This window comes from Colletotrichum graminicola (genome assembly GCF_000149035.1).
Source record: "Colletotrichum graminicola M1.001 genomic scaffold supercont1.6, whole genome shotgun sequence".
NCBI lineage: Eukaryota > Fungi > Ascomycota > Sordariomycetes > Glomerellales > Glomerellaceae > Colletotrichum > Colletotrichum graminicola.
The window spans coordinates 1,145,791-1,170,321 of NW_007361010.1; the positions used below are offsets into that span (position 1 = coordinate 1,145,791).

A 24,531-nucleotide genomic window follows, 5' to 3' on the forward strand; every position below is an offset into this window, starting at 1 on the left:
TCAAGTCGCCAAGACAACGAGGGTGCCAACAGGCGCCCTGCTGGGCGTTGCATAATATGAGGTGCCGATGCCCCCCTGCTGGAATCAAAGCACTGCTCGGGCACGCAGTCTACAATAAACAACGAACGCTTTGTCCAATGATTAGATGACTCGTTTTTGTGTTTTCATGCTAAAGAACCGGGGTGCATGACCCGTGGAATTCCATATACGCATTCCATATACGTAGTATGGCCGGCCGCCCTTTCATTTCCCCCACAGCCGCGACGACTTCGTCAAGCGCTGTATTTCGCGTTTCCTGACTAGGGCGGCATGGAACGTCCTCCTCCTCCACCATCACCCTATCTGAATCGACCGAGCCGGCGCACAGGAAGGTTGCGTTGCACGGCCCCGGCACAGGAAATTCGACAGCAGACTACCGTAATTTGTGTCATGCATGCTGCTTATCAAGCGTTTACCGTGTGCTGGCTTCTCTACGCGATTCGTAACTGGGCAGCTCCGTGATTCCCATGCTTGTTCTCCTCTCGTCTTCTTTGTTTTTCCTTTTTCGGGGGGTTGCCTTGTTTCGTTGCGCAGGTTGAGGGGGGTTCGGAGGGCGATAAAAACTGCCGCCGGCCAATACTTGAAACTGATCGGCAGTAGGGGATTCGGGGATTTATATCGCTTTCCTCGTCACCCTCCAGCAGATATCCCATACAAACATAGGGTCTCTCTGATTCAGATACCAGATGTCATTGCAGGGTCACGGTATGTGTTTACGTACATGTATCTGAAGGAGAGTCAATCACATGCTTCCATGCCAAGGCAGGAGTGCGTCAGCGATACTCGATCCCGACGACGCGAGTTCGACACCTGCGGCGCCATTCCATATGGGAAAGATGCTTGGCTGTTTGCCGTTCCAAAGTGGAGTTGTTGGTGTTGGTCGCTTTTCCGAATTCCTTCAGAAGCCCAGTCTGGAGCTGTTCGCCGATGCTAGCCACTAACCAGAGTACAGTATGAGATGAGGCCCAACCTCAAGATGAGTTCGTGCAGACAGCAACAATCGACCTTACCCATACGCCCGACTGTCATGTTGATGACATAGTGAAGGGCTTATCCTAACGTCTCCTTATTCCAGCCAGTCAGTACCAAGCCACGAGCACATTCTCGTTCGCTCTCCCCTGGTTAGACAGTTGTTCGGGTAGTATTGCCGTCCAATGTGCAATTTAGCATTAGACCCATATGCATAAATACGAGAATGCAACGAGGAATAGAGGATACCAATTCAACAGACAGTTACTCCGAGAATAAAGGCCATGTGTTGTGAGTGCTTCCCTGCCACATTTAATCATGCCAGGCACGCCCGTTGATCAAATCGCATAACTTTCAATCTCCTGGCATATTTGGTCTCTCAAGCTCGCAGGCAGGTTCTAACTTTCCTCCGCTATAATATCTCCACCGGATCATTGGCCGTGCCCTTTCCACCGCCGAACGACAGCGAGGGGCCTGGTCGAGTACTGTTCATAGAGGGCATGCTTCCTACACCTCTTTTCGTTCTAATCGGCACACTCAGAAGGGAATCCTGCGACGAGTCCAGCTCCATGTCTAGCAGAAGCTGTCTCCCTCGTGCCCCAGGCACAGTATTGCGTATCTCTTCAGCAAGAGATTCTGCCAGTTTTCTCTTCTTGCTGCCGATGCCTCGAATCTCTTCTATCTCGTCGTCCTCATCGTCTTTGTCATCAAGGCCCCGAGTGTTGCCTATTCTTGCACTGGATTTCTCGGGCATGTCGTCCGTAACAGTATCGACACTATCTCGCATTGTATCGAGTTTCGCCAGTCGTTTTCTCCGCGAGTAGTCAGAGATGACTGGTGTTCCCACTGTTTCGATGCTGAACTCGGGAGAACGACCTACCAAGCCTAAAAGATGGCCTTTCGCTCGATTCTCAGTCCTTATACGACGGCTGTCAATCATTGGGGTATGGACTTGGACGTTATGCAAGCCAAGACCGCTATCTAGAGGCATCCGTTGCAATTGTGAGGTTGTAGGCGGGTGTACAGGATGGATTTTGTTCGGCCGAGATGTTCTAGGTTTCTTTAGCCAAAGTTGGAACTCTGATTCGGACATGCCCTGACTGAGAATCGCATCGAGTAGGTCGAATTTGACATTCTTAATCGGGTGTCCTCCTAGCTTCCGATCGAGCTCGCCCCATCGATTCAGAAGATGAACTCCCTCCAAGACAAGGATAGCCCCCTCAATACCAGGAAACACTTGGCACGGGTCGAACTCTGCCGAAGTTGTCGGGGAGTCCTTTCGCTTCTGTGCAACCTTTGCTACCAGATCGCGTACCTTGGAATCATTCTTCAGGAATCTCTGGTTGATCGTCACGGGGACGAATTGCTCCACCCACCAAATGGTAGCCTTCCGACTGAAGAAATGTGCTTGCATCCATGGAATCGTCACCTTCAAGTTCTCAGTCGTGTGCGTCCCGTACCATTCGCCCTGTAAAAACGGAAGACTATCGAGAGTTGCTGCATCAGAGATAACGGGATTCCGGCAATTTCTCAAGGCCTGGAGGGCGGGAAAGCTTCTGATGTCGGATCTCTGCTTGTTGAAGCTCAGATTTGATCCCGAAGTGATCATTTCTATCTCCTCCTCGAGAAGCATCCGCCAACCAGCCGCATCGGCCTCTGTTTGGATTCGCCAGAACCCCTCGACGAGTCCCCCTTTCTTGGCCAACTGGCGAGCCATGGCCTCACCACAGCCCCTGAGCCCCGCAGAGTCGTAGTCACATCCAGTTAGCATTCCGAAGAGTGTAATGCTCTTCTTGTTGAAAAGACCTGTTTTTCTGATATCCTTCATATCGAATGATTGGGTCTCTTCTTTTAGCTTCTGGTTCTTGCCGTTGCGCAGGTCTTTGATGAGAAGGGTGCAGCCGAACATGAAAGAGTCGCTATCTTCGGACCAAACGGCGTCGACCAATCCCTTTTGCTGCAGTAGTGCACACTCGGCCTCGGCCTCTCCTGGGGCCTGGTGCCATGGCACATAAATATGATCAAGCATACCTTTGAGGAGCGCCGTGGTTGCCTCGCGTTGAAAATATCGCTTTGAGCCCTTCTTCATCTCCGGTCTCCTTTCGCCGTCAAAAACGAAAAGCAGCTGGATACCCAAACGCAACAGCGGCAGAGTACGCTCGAGTATGGCCGTCTCCCGAGGGTGGGAGCCAGGACTTTCTGCGCATGTGTTAGATGATGGTTTGACTTTGCAATAGCTATTGAAAGCGAAGGTTTCTTCCCCAAGCACGTTGCGTCATATGAGACCGGGGAGGTGGGTTTTGAGGATTGCGAGAAGACGGAAGGATGCATTTCGCGAACTGCAAAGAGGGCTGGAGACAAATAGGGACTCGAGACAGGATAAGATGTGGGTTACAGACTCTCCTGGATCTCGGCCTCCTTGGCATCAGTGATATTCTTGAATCTCCAATGGGCCTCGTCAATGGCTATTCGTAGCGGTCGCCCGTGTTCCTTGAGGTGCTTTGCAGCCCATTGAGCCAGCGACCTCTCCCTGCCTGCCTCGTTGACGACGTTCCAGAAACTGGAACGGAGATTAGTATAGGGGACAACAGATATAAAAGGCGACTTGATACCGCCGGGATTGCACTCACTGGTAGATGCCCATGATTAATGAGTTTGACAGGTAGCAGGTGGGAAGCGTCCGAACAGAAATGAAAAGAAAGAGCGTGTCGCTGAGCGGAGAAGGCTTGTGTAAGCTGGAGTAGACTCAACGAGACACCATTGCAGGTGAAGCGGCCGGGAACGTATTGGAATGCGTGTTCACAAAAGACACGAGATGCAACGACACGAGATGACAGTATATGAGCGCCTGTCTGATGAAGCAAATATTGTGGAAAGAAGATTGGACGCGCAGGGGAAAGGGAAGGAAGATAACTAGTTAGGAAGGCCGCACTCAGGCATAGCCTACCTACCACACAGGTGCATCTGGACGCACAGACCGCGAGGCTTCCTCGAACCTTATTGATGCGTGTCTCGGAAGTAACGATATACATATATTTTCTTCGTAAGAGCAACTGTAGCGGTAATGCTATTGTGGATATATTATGTCATGTTGATACAAGTCTATGTTGTACAGTACTGCTTTGGTAGCATGAGCTCTGGAAGTATGACCCCTTTCAAGAGCCACGAGGCAACGCCAACCCAATCCGCGCATTTGGCCTCTTGAACGCCATGTAGATAGCGTATCCCGGATCGCGGCCCAACCTCAGGCCTTGATCCCCCTAGCATTAATCTCGCCCTTCTCCCCGATATTCAAGCGCACACGACAGTCAGGGCAATACCATTTAGTTGTGCGCGCGGGGATATGCGTCATACCGAGGCACTCTAGATGGAACCACTCTTTATCGCAGTTCTTTTTTAGACGTGTCAGCATACAAAAAGAAACGAAACACCAGGCATTCAAGCTGGACAAAGAGTACTTACATCATTGTCGCATGCAATCATCTCGCCAAAGCTGACCCTGTTGCAATCGCAGTACCGCGGCTCGTTGGGATCGATCGGGTTGCCCTCGTCATCCTCCTCCAGCTCAATCTCGATCGGCTGGCCCTTTTCCTTCTTCTGAGCACGCTTCTTCTTGGGCGCGGCCTTGCGCTTACCTACGGCACTGCTGCCTCCAGCGTTGGTCTTACTGACAATACCGGGCACAGGCTTTCTAGTCCTTTTGCCCGGCTGTCTCTGCTCTGGTGCTGGCGTGTTCCTCGCGGTACTAGTGCGACGGGATCGTTCAGGAACGAGCGAGGGCTGCGGCTCTTGACTCGAAGCTTTTCCTCTAGAGCCGGGACGTCGCTGACCTTCCGGGACGGGTGTTGTGCCCGGCGTCGCCGCCCGGGAGCTCGACTGTTTGATGGAAGGGGCCGCAGAAGATGAACGTTGCGTTTGCGGAGCCTGTGACGGCAGCACTGGCGCGAGGTTTTCCGCCTGCTGTTGGCCTTTCTTCGCCATGTCGCCCCTGGTTTCCCTCCGAGCCGCACCATCGCGTGTTGGAGGAAGAATCGGCGTGGTTGACTTCTTGGGTGACAACATCGGCGGAGGTATGGGCGTCTCCGCAAGTGGTTTTGTTACGATGTTCGCCAGCCCGTTGCTCGTAATGGAGGCAGGTTGTTCGGTTGAACTAGTTGGTGACGATGCCGGTGCAGAGGTGTTTACTGGTTTCGTTGTTGCCGCAGCCGCAGGCTCCTGTCCGGGAATTGGGACTGGAACAGGCGTAGTCATCTTAGGAGTAACCACAGTGCCGCCCGGGGTAAGAACAGGGGGCGGGATGGGAGTTTCGGCCAGAGACTGGGAGGCGAGACCGGCTCTGAGATGAGGCAGCGGCACCGGAGTCTCCGTCTTGGTACGCTTTGGCGCAGGACGCGGAGCCGGTGTCTCGAATGGCTCAGGCTTCTCAGCCTCGGCCTCCGGAACAGAGTCTCTCTTGCGCTTGTTGCCGTTCGTTTTCGGCTTAGCTTTGGGGTTGGGGGTTGCCTTGTTTGCCGACTTCGGCTGGTCGGCACCGTTGTTGGAAGTCGACGCCGACGCCCGCGCTTCGTGAGACATCAGAAGCCTCGCAGCCTCTCTAAACTGTCGGGCTGATTCTTCCGCCTCCTCAGCAGCTTGCTTGGCCAACGACTCTCGCTTGAGCTTTTTTGCTTCATTCAACTTCATGCCCCTGTTGCTCAACTGGATGTCGTCAGAGGCGAGCGCAGCAGCACTGATAGCGCCCTCTGGTATCTGTTTGTTTCCGTTCTCGGCATCGGGAGCCAGGGCAGGGGGCACCTGGTCAAAGACTCTGCCCTCGTCCTCGGCCTTTTTTTTTGCCTCCTTGTAGGCGTCGATTCCACGGCCGAGCGTCTTGAGTTCTCGCAAGATCATGGTGTCACTGGGGTTCCACGTTGCGTTCTTCTTCATACGCTTCCTCAACCTTGCCAATTCCCATGGGGTCAGCTGCAGCCAAGGAGCATCCGCGCTACCTATCACAGCGTTTTCTGGCGGAGGCTGCAGCACAACAGCAGGTGTGGCGGCTGCACCGGGAGTTGCGGCCGATTTAGGAGGCCGCGCTGATGCGGTTTTTGGGGTCTTCGGCGGACGGGCTTTAGGAGTCTTGAGGACTTTGATCCGGGGCGCGGGAGTTGACCGAGCTGGTGTGCGCCCAATGGATTCGTCGTCTTCCTCCTCGGAACTTTCGTCGCTATCGTCTGAATACGCCACAAACTGGTCGAACGGCGGCAGCACCTCGCCAGGAACAGTGATTCTGGGTATGCGCGGCCGTCGTACTTTTTCGCCGTCCCCATTGCGCAGCATCCTCGGGGCCCTGACAAGCTGAGGCGACTTGGTCGTAGCCACAGGGCTCTTTTGCTCCTCTGCCGGGTAGTTCTCCAGCATATCCTTCAACTTTGCGAGGATCGTCTTTGCGCGATTATAGTGACGGCTCACGTTCTCGGACATACGGATCGACTCCTCGTGCGCAAAGACCCGCGAGCTGACCGCATGGTTGAGGCTATCCGAGATGTCTGCGCGCAACTGTACAGGGGACGGGCGTTCTTCGGCTGGTATGCTGGGGAGCTTTCCCCAGGTTGAGGTGAGGTTGTGGACCTTGAGGGATGCTTCTGCGTACGTCTGGTCGAGCTTGCCGATCAGGGTCAATGATCGCATCATATCAGAGGGGAGGTATTCGGTAAAGTCGAGAAAATCGGTGACAGTCGCCTGGGCGTCTGGGTCGGCGCGCATCTCAAGCGATTCGACAGAGTTGCTAATGGCGCCGAGTGACTGGCGGATGTCGTGTTCGACCGAGGTCTTGTTTTTGGGTGACACCTCGATATCCATGGCGTCTGCGTGCTCGTTGGTGGAGGCCATCTTGTGTCAAAGAAAGGAGAAGGTTGTCAGCCAAGAAACCGGCGTCGGGTTTGCTATGGACGCATTTGGTTCGCTGTGATGATCGGAGTTGGCCGTTGGGTGTGCTGCGAAATAAGCTTGCGCATTCTATGGGATGAAGTTGACTGTCGCGTTTGCGAGGGAAGTCGCGACCTGGCCTGGGGTTGAGTTTAGCTCCAGAAGCTCCCTAGCGCAGCTGCGAGGTGGTGGGGCTCCAGACATCCATTGACAGACCAGGATGGTGTGGCTCGTGCGCAATTTGGGTCGGAACATTGAGATTCCGCGTCCCACCTTCTACTTCCGACGCTGGGCTTCCCCAGGCAAGACCCGCTCCGTGTGATCACACGAACCCAGTCCATTCCATCAACGATCGATCATATGGCTGTACTGCCCTGTCTCGCAACAAACAAGTTCAACACCTCTCCCTTGTAACCGGATGACCCAAGGAACGCCCATTCTCTGGTCCTGGGAACTCTGCGTCTTTCTCATTATTAATAGTCTCGTTTCCGTCTCACTTTCTCGACGTCGAAACGCCATCTCAAAATTATACACAGCCGCCTGATGTCTCGCCTTACACATCATCTCCATCCATTAGCCGCGCCCTCAACGGGTCGACTTGGTCGATGCCTTTGAACATCCTATTCGATGCCGGCCAACGGACCAGATTCTAATGCCAAACTCCCTGCAAAAAAAAAAAAAAAAAAAAAAAAATTTCACTAGCAAACAGGTCTCATGCAGGTCGCCAGCCCAACGTCCTCCTCGCGGCTAATTATTGCGCCCCAAATCCTCTGCTCTCCCTCGACGCAGTATCCCGAGTTTGGTCCCACGATCGTCAGTGACCCGTAAAGAGTCATCCTCCTGCATCTCCTGTCGTGATATGTCAGCCGCAGTACGGTTTGGACCATGCACCATCAAGCTAACTTACAAAAACCCGTTGATCGTCGTACTGCCATAGATCTCCAGATCATTGGCCTCACACGTTCCGGTGACCGTCAACTTTCCGAAGCCTTTGAGGTCATCGCTACCATAATTAGTATATCAGCGCGGCTCCTTGGGCGGCAAAGTTTGCTTTCGACAAGTACTTACCTGATGGACATGTACCCGACGACTTGAATATTCCCATACGCCTTCAGCCTCCCGCTATTCGCACAGCTCATAAGCTTTCATTACCCTTTGGCATTGCAATGACATGTCGTATGTTCTCAAAGAGGGCACTCACTCGCATACCAGATTCCCATTAACCTCAACAGCTCCGTAGGCCTCGATTCTGTCCCTCACATCAAAATCGCCATTGAACGCTATGTTTCCACCAGCCGCCACGGAACCAGCGACCCTGAGCGGGCCGTGTAGTGTGATCTCGCCTTCACTCCGTATCGATTTAGACTTGGTCACCGCCGCTGTCGTTGTTGTCGTTGCAGTGTTGCGGGTCTCGCCGTGGTCCGTTGGCGGACTGGGGCCGGTCGCGGCAATAGTCGATGACGAAGCGTAGCTTGTTGTCGTCCCTGCGAGCGAGAGATCGAACCGCTCGTCGTAGGTCTCGTGCTGTTCAGAGAACTCTTTGCCTTTACTTGGTGTCTGCATTGATATGGAAGCCATATTTGGAAAGGGAGCTATACCGGGTTTCCACTCAACAGCTTTCTTCCGAGCCGGACTCTCTCATTACCTCTTAGTAAGTAGAAGCAGGGAAGTTGAGAACGGCTGTCGCTAATGTTGGCAGAAATCTAACAGTCTCTCGTGGCCTGGAAGGGCAGTCGGCTTCTTTGGTGGGTGGGTTTTGGAGAATTTATGAACTAGGGCAAACGACGCTCTCCGGCGATGATTATAGAGTCAGACCGTCACTCCTGAACCGATAATTTTCAATGACATCTTTGGTGTTGAACAATACGCCTCACCAGTCCCGTTACATCGAATGCCCCCCCCCAAAAGCCAATGAGCTGAACAAGATACTTTTCTTTGCACATCGCATCCTCTGCGCGACCGCATCAGCCCAATACGAGCTGTCCGTGTGCCTCTGAGACCACTGCGTTCCGCTCTCTCGACTCTGTCGTATGACAAGGGAAATCGAGGGCCAGTGAGAGAGAGAGGGGGGGGGATCAAGATTAATCTACCGATCGTCATCGCCATCCCGGCAGACGCAGACGCAGCACCCCCACCCCCAGTGGCACATCTCAGTCCTTGAGAGACAGTAATCACTCTTGGCCCTAGTCGCAATGCCACCGAGTCCTACATAGCCGTCCCGCGGCGGGTGCTCATCCGGCCCGCGCGGCACCGCGGTAGACGTCAAAATTGGACGAAGTTGGTGCGCAGGAAGACAGGCTGGGAGGAAGATAGACAATGTCTCAGTTCGGGTTGGCCTCCTAACTCCTCCAGGCAAGCTAGGAGGAAGATGGACAGACATGTCTCAGTTCAAGTCGGCTTGCTATCTCCTCCTTATTCCCCCTCACCACTCTAAACAATGGATTGTGAACACCTTTGGAGATGACGAGGGTTAACAACGAGGGCCGGGAAGTCCTGCTCTCGGTATGTCGTATGCCGCTAGCCTTGCGCAAATCGTCCCAATCCGGAAGCGCTCGGAGGCCACGGCGGTCGAAGAGAGAGCAAAAAAAAGCACACAAAAAAGAAAGCAATAAAAACCCCCCCGATTCCGGTCGCCTTGCCGAGAATGACTGGGGAAATCCACAGACCAGGGGGGGGGGGCGCGTCGACAACACCCGCCGCGCATGTCTGAAAGGGGCGAGTCTTCCTGAGCCAGGAGCCGTTTCCAAGGCGGTCCCTCTGAAGGTCGCACAGGTTACGGATACACAACGATAGTCTACGACTCTTTACGGATACAAGTCTTGCTTTTCTAGTCACATCCCATCCGGCCCCCCACCTCTTCAGCCCTACCAGCCTCCGTCGGCTGAGCCGACCACCAAAGCCGAAGACATGTAGACAATCATTCCACTAGCGTCCGGTGGATTGGGACTAGCGCCTGTGTTTTGTTGCCCAGGCGAGGCTGACTGCGAGTGTATGGCATGCTTGCTTACCAGCTCGCATGAGCCGTCACGTCACACATGCCACTGGGTATCGGCAGGCTTGAGTTTGGGTCCAAGTTCAAAGTCTGGTGAACTAACTCCGTTGGTGGGCGTGTGCTCCTTGTATGGGATTTCCGGAGTGTGCAACAGATGGCCAAAAGACGTGGGTGTACGTTGCTTGAAACATAGAAAACAGACAAGTAAAAAAAAATGGTATACATCATCAGCTTTATGACTGACTGATTGAGCGAGGCAGGCCGCGACAACGTTGTGCATGGAAACCCCCACCTCCCTCGATCCAAGCAAAGGATCTCCCCTCTCTGATCCAAGTCTTTGAAAGTTCCAAAATAGCACCACCAGTGGCTATCGAAAATGCCCCTCCAAACTCCCCTTTCTGTACCGTAAGCAATCTGCAATCTGCCTCGCCAAGGCGAACAATTCCTTGTTCCCAACGCAGAAAAAGGCAAGTCCCTTTCTCATGCGTCTCCGCCGCCGACGAATGCAAGGCCGGCACCTGTCAAGAACGCGGCGGCAACCCAGGCGCTAGCATACAGAGACGCACCGTATGACTCGACGCCGTTGATGGTCATGAAAGTCTGAAGGTAGGTGTTTACGCCAGTGACGAGCATGACCACGGCCGTTCGCAGGATGCCAACTTTTTCCCGCGTCGTATAACCCCAGATGTTCCACGCCAGAGTCTCGCCCAGAGTAGCCGTCGCAGGGTCGAACTCGGCCAGCTTGTTGTCCTCGGCAGTTTCGCCAGTTGCAACTAAGGGTGTGAAGATGAAGGATTTCGCGGCAATGCCAAAGGCAATCGTCACAGGCAGTGTGGCTAGAAAGTTGGTGCTGTAGGCCGGTGCAAGACTGGGCAGACCCTGAAAGTAGAGTACGAGGGTCGTAGGCAGGTATGTCTTGTAGGCGGTGAACAGGGTGAGGCTGTAGAGGGCCGCCGCCAGAACAGTGGTGTAGATCTGAATCGGGATGTCGGTGATAATCTCACGGTTGGCGACGTTCTTTGCGCCGGCATGCGCGCCCGACAAGGGCCTCAGAAGCTGGAAAGGCACAAATGTTGACAGCATCTCAATGCCCAAGGCCGAGATGGCGGTCGCGGGGCTAATGTTGTAAAACGTGGCAATCAGGTAGACCTAAACAGAAGCCTCGTGTCAGCACAGGCGGCATTACTCGGCCGAGGGATGCCATCATTGTCACGCATCATCAGACCAGAACATACCGAAGGGCCATGCGCAAGCAAGTTGAGCGCAGCGAGGTCGTAGCTATCGAAGTTGCCGAACCAGCCCAGCGCGAGCTCGAATCTGTCGGGACGCCAGAATTGTCAGTAAAGACATGCTTCACGAGAGTTTTGCGGATCCACGAATCGGGAGTTGAAGGAACAAAACTCACATGCGCCATCCAGCTAGTGTCGCGACCTCGCCCCAGGCGTCCAAGCTCTTAGAGATCCCCGCCAGCTCTCCGCGGCTCCACTCGCTGAGGAAGCTGTAGCACAAACTCGAGATGCTAAAGCTCAGCACCGTGACGAGCGGGAATTGCAAAGCAGCCGGCAGGTGCGAGCGCTGGCGCCTCGGGTGCTGATGGTCGCGATCCCTCTCGCTGATCTGCGTGGCCTCCGACTCCTTGGCCGCCGCCGCCGCCACCTCCGTGGCGTCATTGACGACGCCCAGTGCCTCGACCGTACCGTCGGGTGCCGTCTCGAGAGACTCGAGGTGGCTCGCGATGGGCTCGATCGCGCGCGTCGTGACCTCGTCGACGGTCCGCGCGGCCTCGCCTCTGCGTCGTAGAGTTGGCATCTCGAGTCGCTGTGTGCGTGTCTGTGGGGTGGACCGAAGAAGCAACGTGTTTTGTTGCGAGTTTCCGTCAAAACAAAGAGTAGAAGCAGCTTAGATGAAGCGATGCGCCAGATGGAGAGGAGAGGGGTAGGGGAGAGGGAGGAGGGGACAGACTCGAGGTGGAGGAAGTCGCGACTGCCGTTTGCGATTTGTGATACGATGATATCAACCTAAAGATGGACAATGCAATAGTGTAGAGAAGTGAGACCTTTGCGTTTCCCACCTCCGAGTGCTGCTGTGGCCTATGATGCCGAGTGGAGAAAGAAGCTCTCCCAGTGGGTAAAGGTGACGTCGCTGGGGTAACAGCAGCCGCGGAAAGATGGTGAGGTAAGCTCTGAGTGTAAAGGCTGATCCAAAGGGTCTTCTCCCCCACACTGCCGACCACCGAGCGACCGCCGTGCTTCAGCGTCCCGCTCACTGAAGCGGAAAACAACTCCACTGAGAGCGGGTGCCGCAAGGATCGAGTTTTCCACTGCTCCGTTTATTCGATCCGTATTTTGCAGAATTTTTCTTCTTCCTCTATGTTTTCCTCTTGTTGCAGGAAAAAATTTCACCATCATCCTCTCCTGTTTTATAGGCATAAAAGAGCCAGAGGCCCCCCGGCCCCTCTCCTCCTCGAGACTCGGGGACGACACTGGTCCTCTTTCTTTGACTTTGCTTCCGTTTGCCTGGTGTCTGTCTGTATGTGTAATCTTCAAAACTGAATGAGCTCACATGCAAATCTTCACCTTCGGGAGCAAAGCTCCGAGTGTGTGCCTGGTTTAAGGTTGCTGCCGGCTTGACTGGCTTGACCGGTTTGCTACATACGACCAGCTAGCCCTGCCTCGTTACTTCCGCCGCCGTCGTTGGTAAACAAGAACCACGCGTCTCATTATATGCCCAATCATCACCAATAGTTTTCCCATCCATCCATCATACAAGGGGCCTGCCTACACATGTCACACTTGGCACATGGCATTCTTTTGATCTTTTTTATTTTTTTCTTCTTATATTCGTTATGCTGGCTTCAAACCGCAGAAAAGAGCGTTGAGGCCGTTCTTGAGGCATCGCACTCTGTCTCGCAAGACCCGTCAGTGTGATAGCTTCGGGCGTTCGCTCGACGCCCTCTCCGTCTCTCACTTTAACCTCGTGGCGATGCAATCTCGATCGGATCATCGACCTGCCTTGTCTGGCCAGGCAATGATGCAAGACCGGGCCCTCCACTCCTTGGTGCTGAGAGATCGGCGGCGGAGACGGAACCACCTTGTTTACAGGGTTTAGTATATGGTGGTACAAAAGAAACACAATCCTCCCCTTCGCTTCCCCTCCTCAGTCATGTACTCATCTCCTCAGATATCGTCGGCATCAACGGTCGAACCGAAGCTTTCTACTCTTCCATCCGTCCGAAGACGCCGTCGTCGTCTTCGTCGCTCCGAGACCGAGATCGAATGTCAAAGTCGTCGTCATCCATGACGCTATCGCTCTCTTCCATTTTGACTTCAACATTGCGAACCTCGCCTCGTGTGAAGCTCTCTGGTTGTCTGCTGGGGAAGCTGTTGAGGAAACCGGCGCTGAAACTGGCGCTGAACCCTGCACTCGAGAAAGATGCCGCTTGATCAAGATACTGCGCAGGTAGCGGGGGCACGGGCGGGGCGTCGGCAGGAAGTTGCACGGTCCGACCACTGTTGCTGTTGAAGCTGCAGCTGAGAAGCTCGACCGCGGCGGCCAGGTCACGATCTTCTTGCCCTGTGGCATTTCTTCCGGACGATGGCGGCCTTTGGTCTAGGCTAGGTTGACGAAAGTGTGATGAGAATCCCCTACCGTGCGGCATGCTGCCTGTCACGAGGGGATTGGTGGATGGTGCCGATTGATACGACCGACCGAACCCGCCCCCAGATCCAAACCGCTTTGAGAACGTACGATCCGACGACGCGAAACCTTCGAGCTGGGGCGGCGGGGTGGTGTCGGCAGAGCTGTGTCGCTCGTCCGAGTATCCGGAAGCAGCAGGGGAGGCCGACTCTTCTTGGTCACTGGGGAAGTCCCTGGCGGAATCCGGAGGCGTGGCCGCGCCGCCGTCCTCCTTGCCATGGTTCATCGTCAACAAGACCGAAGCAGCTTCAAGAAGTTGGACTTGTTGGTGCTTGGAAATAAGAAGCTTGGAAGTCAGAGACCACTCGGGAGTGTGTTCCCACCTGCCGAGAAATGAGTCAGCAAACTAGCCAGCTACATGACGATCATGAGCAACCCAATAATCGGGTCTCCAGAGCCTACACCGGGAATGTCGGGGAAGGAAGACGGGGAAATAGGGAAGGGGAACGAACAAATGCTTGGTAAGGCAACTGCTGTGCTTGTAACCCTTTCCACAAGTCTCGCACTTGAGCTCAACGCGGTTGAACTTTCGGCTGCCCTCCTTGATGAGGGGTTGGCCGTCGCTGGCGCGACGGATACGAGCCTTCTGAGCATTGTGCTCGCCCTCGTCTGCCGACCCGTTGTTCGGATCGTCCTCAATGGCGCTCTCGTGGACGTTCATCTTGCCTTCTAGGTGGAACTTCTGCGTTGGCAAACTTGCGGGAGGGGAGGGTAGGCTCCCGACAATTGCAGCGCGAGCGGCAGCACTCTTTGACGCCGTGTTACGGCGGGAGCTGACGGCAATGGGCGTGACGTTGTCACCGCCGATTTCTTTGATTGCCGCTGCCATGGCGGCCGCGTTCGCGGCGGTGTTGGTCATGGACTTGCGGCGGGTGACGCGGTGGTTGGCATTGAGAGCGCCGCCGAGAATGGAGTGCGAGTTGGTACGCGAGTGGGATTGTCGTGTAGCAAGTCCGGAAGAGGAGACGGTGGACAGAGATGGACGGTGTTGGGTCAATGGCCTCGTGGTCTGCTGCATTTCCTGAGCGAGGACGAAGTGATCAGCAAGACTGGGTTGAGCAACGATGTGCGATAGGAGCGGGCGAGGCAGGGCAGGGCATGGGTTGGAATCCCCGTTCCGGGCATACTTTTGAAGAGGCCATTGCCAACTACCGATAGTGATCAGGTTCGACACCGAGAGTCGAACACTTTTTCCCTCGCAAGATAATGGTGAGAGTGTGATCGTTGGTCGAAGCGGTTGTGTTGTGCAGAGTTGTTCCAAAGATGATTGACAGATAGGCAGGTGATGAGTGAGTCGCAAAGACAAGCCTCCGGGCGAGAAATAATATTATTTTGGGGATTCAGCAGGGGTGTGTCTGTGGGCGGGTGTACGTAGTAGCTCCGAGGTGGGCCAGCCGACCGCATGTGGTGAGAGGGTAGTGGTGGTATTGAACGGTTTGGGGGGAGCCTCGGGGGTTAGTCAACTGGTGATCAACAGGGCTGTCGAGGTCCAGGCCGACTTCAACTTTTTTTTTTCTCCTGTGAAGTCTTCCGTTTCTCTTTTTATCGAGAACGGGACTGATGGAGAGGGAAAAGTTGTGGGCACGAGACAGAGGATGTTTAGGAGGGGCCCCAAAAACTCCAACGATGGACGAAAGAGACCAGACGGTCCATTACAGCAAGTACCTGACCACGACGAAATAAAAGCGCTGGTCGGGGACGAGCACGAATCCCTCCATTGGCCGTTTCCCACCACCAAGTCGCTAAGAAGAAGGTGCAAGAGAGAGAGGGGAGGGGTAAGAAGATGGCACCTCAGTACGACTACACGCCCACCCACCTCCTTCACTCACCTCAGAGCGAGCGGCGATTGGGGGAGGAGAGAAAGAGACTGAAAGAGGAGGTGGGCTGGGGTGGGCTGGGAAAAAGGGGGCGTGGACTTGGAAGGGGCGAGGAATCTGGGTACTCCGTACATGGGGAACGACAGGGGACTGGCCCTCTCTCTTTCTCTTCCTCTTTCTCCTTCCCACGCACTCACCCTCTCTCTCTCTCTCCGTCTGTTTCCCTCTTGTACTGTCCCCCCCTTCGTATCCCACAGTGTGCGTAGGGTACGACCGTACAAAGTTACGCAGCAATGTACCTCGTGGGTGGTGGAAAGTGGACATGGCCGTGGACGCAGCGAACGCAGTGGCCGGCTCCAGGAACAAGGAGCATGGGAGCATGGCCCGTGGCCGCGTCCTTTGGCAAAGAACGAACGATGGTCGGCCTCCCGAGCGATGGACGTGTCCGTAAGGCGCCGGTGCGGCGGGGAAAGGTCACTGGGGGAGGGGTGAATGGATCCTCGTGGACGAATCCTGGTATCCCATTACACAGTAATCCTCACCCTCCAAGCCCAGACCCCTTTGTGATCAGGGCGGGCGTGGTGGTGCTTGGGCTGCGTGCACATTGTAAATAGCAACTTTTTATGTATGCCTGTCTCTTCTTGCACGGATGATTGTTTCGGCAGCTCCTGGCATTTTGTATCCGGATCTCGAGGCGCAAATGTCAGTACCTTACGTGATGCCTGCCCAGTTACATAACAACAGCGGTATGTTTATGCTTCCATGGTTATGCAGCCGTCAATGCCTGTTTAACGTAATGTTCGAAGAAACACCGTCTTTGTAGGTACAACGCCTCGCCTGCTTACCAACAGTTGGCCTCGTGCCTTGGCCCTCCTCGTCGGGCGAGGGTGGCTCCATTTTTATGTTGCTTTTCCTCTGGGTCGCCTGGAGAATTGTCGTCTGCTCGTTAGCCTCGTGACCGCTTCTCCGCTTTTCCTTTTCTTTCTTTTTCTTCGCCATCATCATCTTCTCTGTCATCTCGGTGTGGCAGTGTAGGTAGGTTGGTATGCGTGTTCGCGAGGTAACGAGGTGGAATGATCGAGACAACAGTCTCCAATAATCTCCCAGGAATGCCGTGTCTTGGTTGAAGCGAGAGACCCATCGACTGCGAGTGGTATGTTTCGGTAAGCTGCCAGGTTCAGAGTTGCGTCGCACCCCGCGACAGCTCTGGTTCCCTGTCGTGGCAGCTCTATCCGGGCAGAGACCGGTACACTGTTCCCGGCCCAGGCTCAGAGCTGCGAGCGTCGGGCTGGGGCATTGGGGCACTGCGGCATTTGGCACGGGGAGCACTGGTCGCCTCTGGTTTCTCAACCAACTGGAGACAATGACTTCCATCGGATCGGGAATGGAAAGTTGAGACGTGGGGAGGGACGTAGTAGCTTCGCAACGCCGAAGCACTAGGTCTATGCCAAAATAATGATGTAGTTTGTGGGCTGTGATCTTGTGCGAGCTCCGCCGTAGTGAGTTGTGCGCAACGCGCCACGGTGTGCTGAGGTGTGCTGCTTTGGTCGGATGAGGATAAGTCAGGTAGAGACCTTGAATGAGATGAGGGGAAACCTAGGCGAGAAAGGTGCTAAAATGAAGTATTGCGCAAAAAGGTGTTGGCGAGATGTCTTGTTGAAACCTAGTGGGTATCTCCTACCTAGTGTGTCTGCACCCATCGTGTTTCTCTACCCGTAATATCTTGTGGACGTCAGTTACATGTATTCGTTTCTTTCTTGGCTGGTCGCCCATTGGTGCGCAATGAACGTTGACGTGTCGCGATACAGGACGCAAAGGACAAAATAAGAAACGGTAAAGGAAGGAATCGAAATTCCCCGGCGGTTCTGTTGATCGTTGATCGTTGATCGCGCGGGACTAAAACTAGTTTACCTACACTATGTACCCAGGCAACGTAGGGACAGTTCTTCGACGGCGCGTTCTTGGGCTGAATTGTGCTCGAGAGGCAGGGCAGGTACGGTACACACAGAGGAACCAGCTTAAGTAAGGTAAGGAAGGCAAGGCACATCACCTCATTCAAATCATCAGATCTGATAAGGCCACACCGGCGGCACTTGACTCCAGTGAGTCGGCTGTGAACTGTGCGATTCTGATTAGCTGAGCTCCTAGGCGCACAGTGAAGACAGTATCATAATCATGCTTGTACCTGGGGAAGTGCCCGTGATGTATGTACCTTTCCTTTTCACTTGAGCGCCTACCAAGTTCGGTAGCTCTGTGTAGGTAGGAGTGCAATTCTTCCTCTGGAGGCAGATACGCAGGGCAACGATTCTGCAATTCCATTTTGGTCCAAGTCCACGGCCGGAACAAGTGGAAAACACCTAGACTGGCTGAACGAAGGACCCAGAAATACCACAGCAATGTTGCTCAGCTTTGGTGTCCACTTGGGTTTACGACGATGGATAGCCACTAACACCACCACCACCACCACCACCATAACTCGACGCAGGATCATGATAACGCCACCCCCACCTTTTCTCGCCCGCCATTCCCTTGCCCCTCTTGCTACTCTCTTCCTTGTCCTATTCCCATAGGCATTACGCTTCAACCTCGCACCCCCCCTACCGCGAAACGACCTACCAATCGCCCGATCCAGAACCGGACCTGACCACTATCCGCTGGGGGGCTCCCACACCCATAACTCACTACACCACCATCTTTTGACCAGATGCAGGCCCCCCTCCCAGTGACCAGTAATCACAGGACTCGTTCGCTGGGACGCTGTGCCTGAAGAAGGGTTGGGCCGGCGTTGGAGCAACGCCAGTTCGACGAAAAGTGCTACGCGGTGCCCCGACTGCTGTGCGCTGGCTGGCGCGTCTCTCCAAATTCAGGACTCTGCCGTTTCTCCAGCTATGCCTTACTCAGGATTTCTTTCCTCAGACCTTGCGTGCTGTGCTGGCTGGGCGATCCGTTGGAACTTGATAGAGGGCCGGTCTTCACCAGGGTGTCGGGCAAACAGTCTATCCAAAGGACCGTCTCGTCCCCGTCTCTCTCATCCCGTGCTAGGGGCGCCAGTACCATTCGGGACAATCAGCTGCCCTCTCCTGTCCTCAATCGGGCGCCATGCGGCCTTCTGCTCTAGCCAGTTCGAATGGATTGTCGTGCCTCTGGAGGACGCCGCTTATACCGTTCATTATTCCGCTCCCCCCTCCGACGTGCGCCTGTTCGTCACACATCTTGCTTCGCCGGCCAGAATGGGGGAAGGCCTTCGCCACCCGACGCTATTTACTCGGATTCCCGTTGTGCCAACGTGATGGAATGTCTGGGGCAGTGGACAAAGAGCAACCAAACCATCGTCAACGAGGGAGTCTTCAACACGGAGGGACCGGCCAGTGTCCGGAGATGGACAAGCCGCATCGCACCCGAGGAGGACACGAGGACATACCCTACCCGGATTCTGAAGAGGAATTGGCTTCATATTACGTTCAGCATGCAGCTAGTGCGTCACTGGGCGTAGCCATTCAAGTCCAGGCCTCGATGATCGCAGTTTCGGTTGCGCAAAACTGACGCTTTGGATGCATGCAAGACCAGTCTCGGTATATGCCGCTAACTCTTCGTCTTCGGCCATTCCCCAACATTGACGAGCCGGTGTTGTCTCGGAGAAGACGCCAAAAGCCTGTCTTATTATCAAAGGACAAAGTTGCCTCTCGCAGGGCCTGTGAGCCCACGATCATCCGTACCAGTCTTCTACTTGGCCTGCTGTACGATTGTATCTATCGCCGTCCTCAAACGTTTGCCCTGTATTGCGCCATGTCAATCTCAGCAAGTATAAACCGATAAAGGAGCCCACCGAACGTACTGAGCCGGTGTCTGGCTACTGGCAATATACCTATGCTCCTAACACCCTTGTGAACGATGTGGGCAACGAACATCCACCCTATATTGTTTCACCTGATAAACGAAAAGCACGATGCCCCAACGGGCAACTCTGGCTCTGAAGAAGACTAAACTGTTTCCGAAAACGAGTAAGGTCGGTTGGATCCCTTCCAAGTCAGGATCAACCGTAGAAAGACAAAGCTGCCAGGGAGGTCGACGATTGAAGGATGCTAGAGACACCTCAGTTGCCAGAGACATTGCCTTTTGCATAAGCAACCATCCACTTGTGTTACGGCGTGCCTTATGCATATTTCGGCGGCTGGTGCTTAATATAACAGCTGGGCAAAGCCGCACACTTGCAAGGTCAAACTCGTCGACCTCAGTCTGATCAACGCCAGAACTACGCCATATTGGCACGACTCTGTCATCCCATGCCCACAATCGACAGCGACACCTACAAGTCGATCAAAGCAGGCTGCTGGGCACTCTTCTCAGGGATTGATCTTGGACAAATGATGCCACGTACGGGCCGTCGGCGAAAACTCCGGTTATGCTCCACCTTTTCTTTTTCCTTTTCCCACCTCCCAGAAGTTGGTTTGCGCAGGACAGAACCGCACTAAGGGCATCGCCCCAAGTTTCCCAGCGTCAGAGAGAGAGAGAGAGAGAGAGAGAGAGAGAGAGAGAGAGAGAGAGAGAGAGAGAGAGAGAGAGAGAGAGAGAGGAGCCATCGGCCACATCGTCGATGGCCCTCTCTGAGGTTCAGCAGGTCGTGGTTCTGTAGGGCAGTTGAGACACGGGCGCCAGGGATCATGCCCTACCGAGGTGCAGCTGCACCCCCTCACTGCGCTGGACAGAATGCCATGCCCATGCCGAAGCTGGATTCGATTCCTCTACTCCGTACGCATGAAAGCTCCCTCAATCGGGATAAGCAGGCCGCCGCCGATCATCGCCGGCCGCATAACTGCACAAAATGGATGAGCAGCGTGGCCTAGAGTGTGCACTATTCAGGCAGTGCAGAGAGAGAGACTCGGCCATCCCTGCACGCAAGGGAGATAAGGTTTGCCAGGTGAAGTGACAGCTTCCTGGCGGACCTCGCATCTGGGAAAGAAACGAAGGAGGCGTGGAACGGGGATACACCTGTCTTGACGGTCACGGGACCGAGCGGAGGAAAGGATAAAGTCGGTTGCGCCTCGTCTTATGTGAGTATGGGATTTCCTGATTTCCCGTCCTTTCCGACGAGATACGGATAACCCAAGAGAGATTACATCAGACAACACTTCTCGAGCCGGCCCAGCCGCCAGTACAGTCAGCACAAAGTAGGTATACTACCTACACTTATCGCCGGCTTGCTCGCTCGCTCGCTTGCTTACACCACTGTCGCCCCGTTGCCATCTCGCGCCCCAGCTGTCGAGGAATGGATATTTGACGGGGCGGAGACACAACAGTGGACGTCGCATTCACAAACGGGCTAGGACGATCAGCGGTGCCAGGACAGCCCCTCTTGCCGCAGCTGCACATCACACCCCCACCCCCTCTTCAGTACCCATCGCGTGCGTCGCTATCAGGAGCCCTTGTCGGCTGAGTGGGGAGTGGGAACGAGACACTTGTAAGTACCATAGGTAGGTACACCTTCGTACTCTAAAGTACCTCCCCGAACTGTGCTCTTTTTCATTGGGAAGCCCAGGCAGGCGACGTCCCCAACCAAATCGCGCAGTGTTGTCCGTGCTACCCTTTTTTTTTTTTCCCTCTCTCTCTCTCTCTCTCTCTCTCTCTTTTTTTTTTTTGGTTGGTGTGTGTGAGTGTGTGTGTGTATGTGTGTTTGTGTGTTGCTGCGTATGTGTGTACCTGCGTCAGCAATGGTATTCCACGTGGATTGATGCTGTTTCCCCGTTTCGAATGTGCTCGGCGTGCCCTCTCTTTATCTCTGTCTCTTTCGTAAGAGGCAGATTGGAATGTGGGATGGGTTCACCAGGAACGGAGCCAAGGTTCGTGGTGCCCGTTCCGCTCCCCCCTCCACAAAGGAGAGTAAGAAGAGGGTTGGACCCTTGGGGGGTGACTTATCAGAGCCTATTCGCGCTACCGTTGTACCGAGGGGTGTGGTGTCTTCTTCAATGTTGGTTATCATTCCGAGCTCAATGTGATTTTGACGAGACGTTTTCTTCGGCGGGAGGAAGCTGAAAGCAATAATTGACGAAGTCGGAGGCGTGCCTGTCGATCTCGTAGAATATGCCCCAAACCCGAAAAGATTGTCAAGACCGCCGCCCAGCCACACACGGAAGGCCCAGGATGAGGGCTGGAGTATGCCCGAATGCATCCATCGATCGGCGCGCGAATGCTGCGCAACTTTACAGGCTCCCTCCCAAATAAGCTGCTGAGGAAAGGGAAATGCAATAACGTCAGAAGCAACAAGTAGTGTCCACGAATGGAACGGGGAAGGGGAAAACCAGTGCACGGCAACCATCAGTAGGGGAATGTGGTTTCTTCATTGACAGAAAAGGTATGTTTTCTCTTCTTCTTTTTAGCTTCCCCTCTCCCCAAAAGTGACCGGCTGCGAACACCAGATGGCGCAGCATCCCACACGCACAAAGCTCCGACTAACCCCGCGGCGCCACACTCCCTTGGACACATCGGCCGCCATAGGTATAGCAAAACCGCACGTCGCTTTTCCCTCTCTTTCTCTCTCTCAGTGAACCATTGCCAAAGAAAGAGATTGCCCGCCGGTTGTTGTTGGAGTCGTCGTTTTTTGCTCTTTTTCCATCGGGAAGCGCCATTTGAGCCATTCTTTCCTCGTCACCTTCTTTCCTTCTTTTTCTAGACTGCGGTCCACATTTACCAGTAGAAAGATACAGCAGCCCCCTCGCCGGAATAGCGATCATGTCTGACGTATACCGCAAGACGGGGCGCGGAGGTAACGATCCCAAGCGTCTCTTCTTGAATGCCCCACCCTAAGCTCGGTTTTTTTTTTCTTTCGCAGGAAGCGGAAACTTTTACTCGAAGAAGGACGTCGAAAACGTTCAGAAGGCCAACTCAGAGGTGCGTGAACGCTCCACACGGCTGTTTTTTTTTTTTTTAAGTCTGTGACTTTGAACGTCATGGACACCTATCCACACACATGCTCACCGGTGACCCCCGACAAACAGGACCTCGAGGCCCAGAAGACCACCAACGCGACGGCGGCGGCGGCGGCCACTGGCCCGAGGTCCCCGACGGCCGGTGGCTACGCGCGCGTGGGGCGGGGCGGGGCGGGAAACTTCCACGACCCGTCCTCCCTCCCGGACGCCAAGCAGCAGGAAGAGGCCGCGGACAAGACGCGGGCGGCCGTGAGCGCCAGCCTCTCGCGGTCGGCGAGGGGCGCCTCCGGGCGGGGCGGGGCGGGGAATTACGGGGACTCGAGCGTGCCCGGCGGCGGCGGCGGCGAGACTGCCGAGGACGAGGCCGAGCGCAAGCAGGCGCTGGAGAGGAAGATCATCGAGGACGTCGAGGCCGGGCTCCCGATGCCGCCGAGGGCGTATCAGCACGCCACCAAGAAGGACGAGGAGAGCGCCTGATGTTTCCCGTCCGTGTGTTTGTGTGTTTGTGTGTCCGCAGAGCAAGGTCTTTTATCACGTTGGGCCACCACTGCTGACGGCTGGTATTGGGAACACTTGGAGTTCAGAGGGGGCGGGGAAGGATTAGCTGGGATGTGTGGCTGTCTAAGATATTGATACCCACAACGCTCGTTTTGGGCGCTTTCACTTTCGCGTTGATACTTGGGGGGGGGGGGGGGGGGGCTGTATTCGTGGGGTCGTATTTCGCAGCATCATCTATCTTGCTTGCTCCTCTTGTCTAGAAGAATAGACATGCGTCGTGCCTCTTCCGCAACAAGCCTCCTAACCCACTGATTTGCTCGACATGGTAGCAGAGGTCATCCTCTCCGTGTAACATGAGAAAGCCTCCGACTGGCTCCTTCGACGGGCCGCGGAGGACACGGGCATCCTGCAGACAGGGAGGGAAAGCAAAGGCGGCGGACTGAGATGACGAAGGGGGGGCCGATCTGAATCTGGACCTCGGATAACTTTTTTGTGGTATTCCTTCTTCTCAGAGCCACCAAACGCCGTCGATGCTAACCGCCCTTTTGTATCCCTGAACGCCCGGTAAAAACAAAGCCCTCCCAAAAAGCCGCCTCGTCTCGCCAGTCCCATAAACGGGGAGACGAGACAGAGAGGCCCCATCGATTGGCATCTCGTCTCTTTCTTCTTAGCCTTCTGTCTTCGTCTTTGTCCTCCTCTAAACGCTTGGTTGGTCGTACGCAAGACGTGAACCGGCACCTTCTCTTCTCCCTCTCTACTCTCACCATCGTCGTTTTCAGTCCTCCATGTCGACATCGCCATCCTCCTCCTCGTCGTCGTCCTCGGCATCGTCGTCGTCCCACTCGCCGTCGTCCTGCTGCATAACGCCCTCGCGCTCCTCGACGACGTCGCCGTCGACCGTGACGCGCTGGCGGATCTTCTCCTTGCCGAAGACCTTGCCGGGCTTGTTCTTGGAGAGCACGCGGCCCTCGGCCTCGAGGGCGGCGATCTCGTCCTCGGTGGCGCCCTCGGCCGCCAGCCTCTTCTTCTCGGAGCCGCGCAGGCGCGGGAGCAGGTGCTCGTTCTCGGCGACGAGCTTGCGGGCGGCGGCGATCTCGCGCTCGCGCTTGCCCTGCATGCGCTTCTTGTAGAAGACGCGCTCGCGGCGGGACCGGATCTCGGACACGCGCTCCATGGCCTTGAGCGTCTTGGCGACGAGGTCGCGGTCGTACCGCACGGGGACGTTGCGCCGCGCGCCGAACTGGAGGGTGCTGTCGACCGTCATCTCCTTGTGCGCCGAGGCGCGGTACGCCTTTGTCCACTTGAGCTTGCGGGGGTTACGCTTCATCTTGAACTGTTGGTCTGGCTGTTAGTTTCCATTCTTCGCGGGGGTGGTGGAGGGTGCCATTGAGGACGTACGTTCTTGTGGCATTTGCTGCGGCAGAAGCGGAAGACCTTTGCATCGTTGCGGACAAAGGTGATGCCCTTGCTTGGGTAAGCAGGGCGACTGCAGAAGTAGCACGTCTCGATTCTAGATGCATCACGGGTTAGAAATGTGTTTGGAAACAGTCGTAGACCCCGGGGAAGAAAGAATAAAGCAGAGACGTACCTCATTGCGACGGCGTCGATACCTTCACAGGTATCACGGTGGGGAGGGGGGCAGTCACAAGGTTTGGTTGTAGGTGTTGTTTTCTTGACGACGCTTCCACAC

At 55.0% G+C, this 24,531-nt stretch overlaps 7 protein-coding genes across 7 annotated transcripts; 1 reads left to right on the forward strand and 6 right to left on the reverse strand.

Annotated features, from left to right (window-relative positions):
* Nucleotides 1–2,190: 2,190 nt before the first annotated feature.
* Nucleotides 2,191–3,652, reverse strand: GLRG_02360 (uncharacterized protein; the record flags this gene model as incomplete). The annotated part of the gene is made up of 4 exons (XM_008093018.1): nucleotides 2,191–2,262; nucleotides 2,324–3,207; nucleotides 3,408–3,568; nucleotides 3,639–3,652. 4 exons carry the CDS (start codon nucleotides 3,650–3,652, stop codon nucleotides 2,191–2,193), a joined length of 1,131 nt encoding a protein of 376 aa, XP_008091209.1.
* Nucleotides 3,653–4,252: 600 nt separating this feature from the next.
* Nucleotides 4,253–6,879, reverse strand: GLRG_02361 (PHD-finger domain-containing protein; the record flags this gene model as incomplete). The annotated part of the gene is made up of 2 exons (XM_008093019.1): nucleotides 4,253–4,399; nucleotides 4,471–6,879. The coding sequence occupies 2 exons, from the start codon at nucleotides 6,877–6,879 to the stop codon at nucleotides 4,253–4,255; spliced, it is 2,556 nt and encodes an 851-aa protein (XP_008091210.1).
* Nucleotides 6,880–7,613: 734 nt separating this feature from the next.
* GLRG_02362 (uncharacterized protein) lies at nucleotides 7,614–8,493 on the reverse strand (the record flags this gene model as incomplete). The annotated part of the gene is made up of 4 exons (XM_008093020.1): nucleotides 7,614–7,755; nucleotides 7,823–7,918; nucleotides 7,984–8,037; nucleotides 8,117–8,493. The coding sequence occupies 4 exons, from the start codon at nucleotides 8,491–8,493 to the stop codon at nucleotides 7,614–7,616; spliced, it is 669 nt and encodes a 222-aa protein (XP_008091211.1).
* A 1,894-nt stretch (nucleotides 8,494–10,387) lies between these two features.
* Nucleotides 10,388–11,716, reverse strand: GLRG_02363 (uncharacterized protein; the record flags this gene model as incomplete). Its single annotated transcript, XM_008093021.1, has 3 exons — nucleotides 10,388–11,056; nucleotides 11,143–11,224; nucleotides 11,313–11,716. The coding sequence occupies 3 exons, from the start codon at nucleotides 11,714–11,716 to the stop codon at nucleotides 10,388–10,390; spliced, it is 1,155 nt and encodes a 384-aa protein (XP_008091212.1).
* Nucleotides 11,717–13,121: 1,405 nt separating this feature from the next.
* On the reverse strand, nucleotides 13,122–14,621 carry GLRG_02364 (tat pathway signal sequence; the record flags this gene model as incomplete). The annotated part of the gene is made up of 2 exons (XM_008093022.1): nucleotides 13,122–13,926; nucleotides 14,056–14,621. 2 exons carry the CDS (start codon nucleotides 14,619–14,621, stop codon nucleotides 13,122–13,124), a joined length of 1,371 nt encoding a protein of 456 aa, XP_008091213.1.
* Nucleotides 14,622–22,146: 7,525 nt separating this feature from the next.
* GLRG_02365 (uncharacterized protein) lies at nucleotides 22,147–22,820 on the forward strand (the record flags this gene model as incomplete). The annotated part of the gene is made up of 3 exons (XM_008093023.1): nucleotides 22,147–22,180; nucleotides 22,247–22,305; nucleotides 22,413–22,820. The coding sequence occupies 3 exons, from the start codon at nucleotides 22,147–22,149 to the stop codon at nucleotides 22,818–22,820; spliced, it is 501 nt and encodes a 166-aa protein (XP_008091214.1).
* Nucleotides 22,821–23,616: 796 nt separating this feature from the next.
* Nucleotides 23,617–24,434, reverse strand: GLRG_02366 (ribosomal protein L24e; the record flags this gene model as incomplete). The annotated part of the gene is made up of 3 exons (XM_008093024.1): nucleotides 23,617–24,174; nucleotides 24,240–24,351; nucleotides 24,430–24,434. 3 exons carry the CDS (start codon nucleotides 24,432–24,434, stop codon nucleotides 23,617–23,619), a joined length of 675 nt encoding a protein of 224 aa, XP_008091215.1.
* Between the last annotated feature and the right edge of the window lie 97 nt (nucleotides 24,435–24,531).